A 6176-nucleotide genomic window follows, 5' to 3' on the forward strand; every position below is an offset into this window, starting at 1 on the left:
AATTTCAGCGATTTATTGAAAAGCTCAGTAAGCCAGGACAAGATGCAAGGCCAGGCAATGCATAGAACAAAAAGAAGAATGCCGTTTGCACCAGAAGCATAAGAGTGAAGGCGGCTGGCAACAATGAGCTTATAAATCATACTAGAAGTGATAGGAGAAAACGAAAACTCTGGGCGATTGGATGGACAGGTAAGGGATGAAATATTTGAGTTGAAGTCAGAATAACTCAATGGCAAGGCAGAGGAGACAGAGACATAGTACAAGTTTAACTGGGATGAGGTAAAGAAGTGAAGAGGAGAAACCAAAGTGAACTTGACGAGACCAAGACGGGCAAGCTCTCTCCATAACTTACAAGGGAACCTCGCGAACTCGAAAATTCAGATTTTAATGAAACTTGGCATAAATGTAGAGGGGGTGAATACATGAATTTAGAAATTTTTAGTTGATGCCCAAAAACGGTTTGAAGGGGTGAAACCACTTTTCAAAGTTGAGACGATTTTTCGATATATCTCGTAAATTAAATAAAATATAAAAAATGTTTCATACGAAAGTTTTACAGTATAAATACTTTTATTTAATTATGCTAACTATTAAAAAAAAATGAATAGCGTAGTTAAATGGAGGTATTTATGCTGTAAAACTTTTGTATGAAATATTTTTTAATATTTTGTTTAGTTTACGAGATATATTGAAAAACCGCAAAAATGTCTCAACTTTGAAAGGTGGTTTTACCCCTTCAAACCGTTTTTGGGCACCAACTAAAAATTTCTAAATTCATGTATTCACCCCCTTTACATTTATGCCAAGTTTCATTAAAATCAGAATTCACGGGTTCGCGAGGTTCCCTTGTTAGCCGGATCATCAATATTGTCCAGAGAGCCAACAAGAAACTCACTTTTTGCACGTTTAATGTCGGAGTTTAGCTGATTCCTAAAATGTCTATATCTTAAGTAACCAAGCAAGCTGTTTGAACGCTTAGCCTGCTTGTACAGACTGTTACGAGCACGAAGACGACTTCTCAGATCATCAGTCAGCCATCGCACCGGTGGACTCCTGACCACAAAAGCACGGGCAGATGCATGCGTCAAGCACATTACAAAGTACACTAGAGAGCGCTGCACATGATTCATTAACAATAGCATTATCAAACAAATTATTAAGTATAGTAGAAGCAGTCTCAACGCTAGCACTGAGAAGCTCAAGAAACTCAGAATTTACAATGCGTCTATAACAGCGCCGCAAAATAGAGCGCTCCGTGTTGATAAAAGTCTTGATAGAGAACGAGAGAGAAAGAAGGTCGTGACCCGCAATAAAGAGACATAGTGATTTAGAAAAAGATGAAATTTTTTCACGATCGTTAACAATCAAGACATCAAGCCATGAGTCGGAAGTGGCAGTATAAAAAGTAGCATCAGAACAATGTGAACAATGTGAAGTGATAGGCTATACATAAGATCACGTAAATAATGTTGGAGTAAAACTCAGCATTTTCAATTCGCGCGAGAGCGCTGCGCTTTGCGGCACTACGAACATGTTGTACGGTAGTATGTAGTAGAATTGTACGTCCGGTAGATGGACTTACTGGCGGATAGCGACCCACCGTGCGTGAGAGTACTTACTCTCGCTCGCTCGACTATAAGAATAAGACGTTTGTTACTGTGTTCTTTTATTCAATAAACAGGTATGGGCCCAGGCTACATAATTAAAAAGTAAACAGACAGTAGCTAGTGAATAATGTAGACGACGCACTTGAAAGTCGAGAAGCTTCGTGACAAGGACAATTGGCATCAATGGCGGTTTGTGATTCGCACTCTTCTAGAGGAAGATCAAGATACATTGGATGTATGTGAGGGCAGACTCGTTCGCCCTGGCGCCGATGACCAAGATGCAGCGAGCAAGCTAATGAAATTCGAGAAAGCAGACAAAGCCTCTTGAAAATTGATCGTCACGACAGTCGAGAGGAAGCCGTTGGATTTGCTGTTGAACTGCCCTACAGCGAAGGAAATGTGGACGAAGTTATCTTCCGTGTATGATTTAAAATCAGACGAAAATTTATCGCTTGTTCAAAAGTAGTTTTTTGAGTTAAAGTGGGACTGCAGTGAAAATGTTGCGCATAATTTATCAAAACTTGAACAGTTGGCGACAAAAATGAAGAGCCTCGGTGGTGAGATTCTGAACTCGATGATCTTGACACGTGCACTCTCGATTCTTCCACAAAAGTTTAATCACTTTCACAGTGCATGGGATTCTAAAAATGATACGAAGAAGACCTTCGAAAATTTGACGACGCGATTGATAAATGAGGAGGTTCAGCTGCAAAAGCAAGAAAATTCCGAGGAGACGACGGTTGCTCTATTCTCAAGGTCAAATTCGCGAAACAAGTTTTCAAAGAATAAGACAAAAAACATAGTCGACAAAAGAAAAGGATATCGTGTGTTTTTTATGCGGAAAGCAAGGCCATGTAAAAAAGGACTGTACGGGCTGTTATTCTTGTGGATCGAAGGGGCATATAAGAAGAAATTGTCCAAAACAAAGCGAGAAGACAGGAACGCGGGAAGAAGCAAATTCTGTGGAACAAGGAGGCGCAACGACCAGGTAGACGTTTTTCGGAAGCAGTGGCGCGGCGGTAAACGATTCCTGGATTATCGACTCAGGCGCATCAGATCACATGACGCGACGACGTGACTGGTTTAGTTATCTTGAAGAATATGAAAAACCACTGATGGTAAGAATTGGAAACGGTGAAGAAATTCCAGCCTACGGGAAAGGTAACATTGAAATTGAAACTCTTGTAAATGGACAATGGATTCCGGATATTATTGAAAACGTTTTGTATGTACCGTGCTTAAAGCGAAATTTATTCTCTGTAAAAGTCGCAGGCAAGAAAGGCGTAGATTTTTCACTTACGGATCGTGGCTCACGTTTTGTTTTAACTCTCGTGACAAAAGGTTATAGCGACGGGCTCAGATAACGGTGATTTATATAAAATCGATCTGCGTGTTTTGATTCCAAAAGAATGTCATATTACAAACAGTGTTAGTATTATAGAATCAAATACTAATAAAACGGATACTTTATCATCGACACGAGAGACACGAGAGACTTTATCATCAGGACAAAAGACATGTTAAAACTTTTCTAAAAGACATGGGTATTAATGTTTTAGTTGTAAATGATTTTTGTGACGGCTGTGCGTATGGTAAGCATCATAGGCTAAGTTTTCATAATAGAGTTGAACGCGCGACGAAAGTTCGAGAAGGTATACACATGATGTGTGTGGTCCTATGCAGCAGGAGTCACTCGGTAGTAAGCGATACTCACTAATTTTTAAGGATGAATTTTCGGGCTTTAGAAAAATTTATTTTTTGCGTGAAAAAGTCTTTGAAAAGCTTAAAATGTTTTGTAAAGAGCACGAAAATCAGTTCGGTGAGAGTATAAGAGAAATTCATAGCGACGGCGGTAAAGAATATATAAATAAAATTGTTAACAGTTTCTTAAGGGGTTAGACCCCTTTACAATTTTCAAAAAATCGAAAATTTTTTTTTTGCTTTAAAAAATAGTTTGAAGCCTCTAAAATAACATGCAAAAGGTCCGAAGTTAAAGTTCGAATTATTTCACGAGATATAGAGTCTACAACGGACTCCTGTACCTGCGCGTCAGCGCGTAACAATAGACCGAGCGCGCCAGCAATAGAATGAGATCGGCAGATGAAAACAGGCTCAGTGCCCTTGAGGTCCCTATGTGCCTAGAGTCCCCTCCACTACTTTCTAACGTATTTTTCGACAGTTTAAATCTCTACAGTCGTTAGTCATACATCGACGACGAAGCACGTGTACGAAATGGATCAGCAAAAAAGAATTAATCGAAAAGGTTCAAGATCTATATTAGGACGTGCTAGCAGACCTAAAAAACGACCAACTCCGCCAAATCGTCATTCCTTTGGTGAAACGAGTTCTTCCGCGAAAAAACTAAAACATTCTGACGAGGAAGTACCGATAAGTGCGACGCATGGATATCGAATAATTAGTTTTGTGGCGATATTTTCGAGTTTGAGCGAAATGTTGAAATGTAAAACATGTAATGGCAATATAAATTTCTCTGAATCGAATATTTGCGGACTTGGATTTAAATTGGTTGTAAATTGTGACAATTGTGAACCGCGGTATATAAATTCGTGCCCGCTTATTAAAAACGCGTATGAAATTAATAGACGGATTGTATTTGTTATGAGACTTCTCGGAATTGGTTATGATGGAGTAAAAAAGTTTTGCGGTCTAATGGACATTTCAAAAATGTTTACCAAAAATGTATATTATGACATTTTAGAAAATATACATATCGCGTCGAAAGCTGTCACCTCTATATTATTTTCTGAAGCTGCTTGTGAAGAAAAACTGTTAACAGCACAAGCAGAAAATACATCTGAACTGGCAGGATTATATGTTTCTGGTGACGGAACATGGAGAAAGCGAGGTTTTTCGTCCTTACAAGGTGTCGTGTCGCTAATTGGTATACATTCTGGCAAAGTTTTAGACATTATCGTAAAATCATTATATTGCAAGGGTTGCGAATATGGAAAAAAAATTGAGAATACACAGGAATTCGAAACGTGGGAGGAATCACATAAGGATACGTGCTCAATTACTCACGAAGGAAACGCGGGAAAAATGGAAGTAGACGGAGCGGTAGAAATGTTCGCAAGATCTGAGGAATTACATGGCGTGAAATATACATCATACATCGGCGACGGTGACTGTAAGACATATAAAGGAATTGTTGAATCTCGACCTTACGGAGATGATGTCTTGATCAATAAAAAAGAATGTGTCGGTCACGTTCAAAAACGAATGGGTGCACGGCTCCGTAAAGTAAAGAAAGACACGAAAGGATTAGGAGGAAAAGGGAAATTAACAGCTAAATTGATAGACGAATTGAGCGTGTATTATGGATTGGCTATCAGGAGACATAAGGATTCAAAAGAAGAAATGAAAACAGCAATATGGGCTACGCTTAAACACAAATGTTCTACCGACAATAATCCGCAGCACGACAACTGTCCTCCTGGGCCAAATAGTTGGTGCACCTGGCAAGTGGCCAAGGCGAACAATAAACTAACAGAATATGTTCATAAACCAGCTCTACATCAAGATGTCATAAAAGCAATCACCCCTATCTATGAAGAACTGAGCAGGGATGATTTGCTAGAGCGTTGTGTGGGTGGTTACACTCAAAATAATAACGAAAGCCTTAACGGATTAATTTGGTCCTTTGCTCCCAAAAAATTATTCAGTGGCTTAAAAACCGTGGAAATAGCTACAAATATTGCCGCCAGCATATTCAATAAAGGCTATGCAAGCATTATTTTAATGATGAACATAATGCACATTACTATCGGTCCGATTACAAATAGCATTTGTGAAACTCTGGACGAGAGACGGATTTCGATCGCCGAGGCGCGAATGTTGCAAATGTCTAAAGAAAGCCGAACTGCGCGCAGACAAGAAAGAATGTCCATTCAGGATTCCCTGTGCGAGAAGAAGAATTTATATTACGAAGCAGGAATGGCAGATTAGCGGTAAGAATAAAAAATTTTACGATATAATTGAAAAAATGTGTTGTAAAACTTTAAACGCGTTTTTCTCGAAACCATGTTTTTCAAAACGGTGTGCAAGGTTTCTCAGAGTGTAATTATCGGATTGACTTGAAATTTGAAACACATTATCTTTATAACAATATCTAAGCATTGACCGACGATTTTTGTAATATCATTGTTAGTTTAAAAAATATTGACAAAATAATTAACAATTTTTTGGCTAAAATTTGTTCCAAATATTCAAGAATTTTTTGCGAGGTTAATTTTCAACATATTTAGAAAAAGTTCGGTCAATGCTTCAGAAATACACTATATTATAAGAAAATATTTTTGTTTTTTGTTTCAGACAAGCCAAAATGGCGGAATTAGGTACACCAGTTGACCGCGCAAAAAAAAACACGTTTTAGTAATAAATTTATAACTCCTATAATTATTAATATTTTTAATTGTAATTTTATATCTTATATGTTTATTGTATACTTAGATCATATGCCAAATAGCAACTTCGTAGTTTTTATAGTTCTCCGTTAATCAACGTTCAAAAAACACCTATTTTTTAAGCCCGTCAAGGGGGTCTAACCCC

General features: G+C 38.1%; 1 protein-coding gene across 1 annotated transcript; it reads left to right on the forward strand.

Annotated features, from left to right (window-relative positions):
* The first annotated feature begins 2916 nt into the window (after positions 1-2916).
* On the forward strand, positions 2917-6176 carry LOC118647597. Its single transcript, XM_036292791.1, has 2 exons — positions 2917-5575; positions 5940-6176. The coding sequence occupies exon 1, from the start codon at positions 3840-3842 to the stop codon at positions 5571-5573; it is 1734 nt and encodes a 577-aa protein (XP_036148684.1). The 5' UTR covers positions 2917-3839; the 3' UTR covers positions 5574-5575; positions 5940-6176.

The sequence above is a fragment of the Monomorium pharaonis genome, chromosome 10 (genome assembly GCF_013373865.1).
Source record: "Monomorium pharaonis isolate MP-MQ-018 chromosome 10, ASM1337386v2, whole genome shotgun sequence".
Lineage (NCBI taxonomy): Eukaryota > Metazoa > Arthropoda > Insecta > Hymenoptera > Formicidae > Monomorium > Monomorium pharaonis.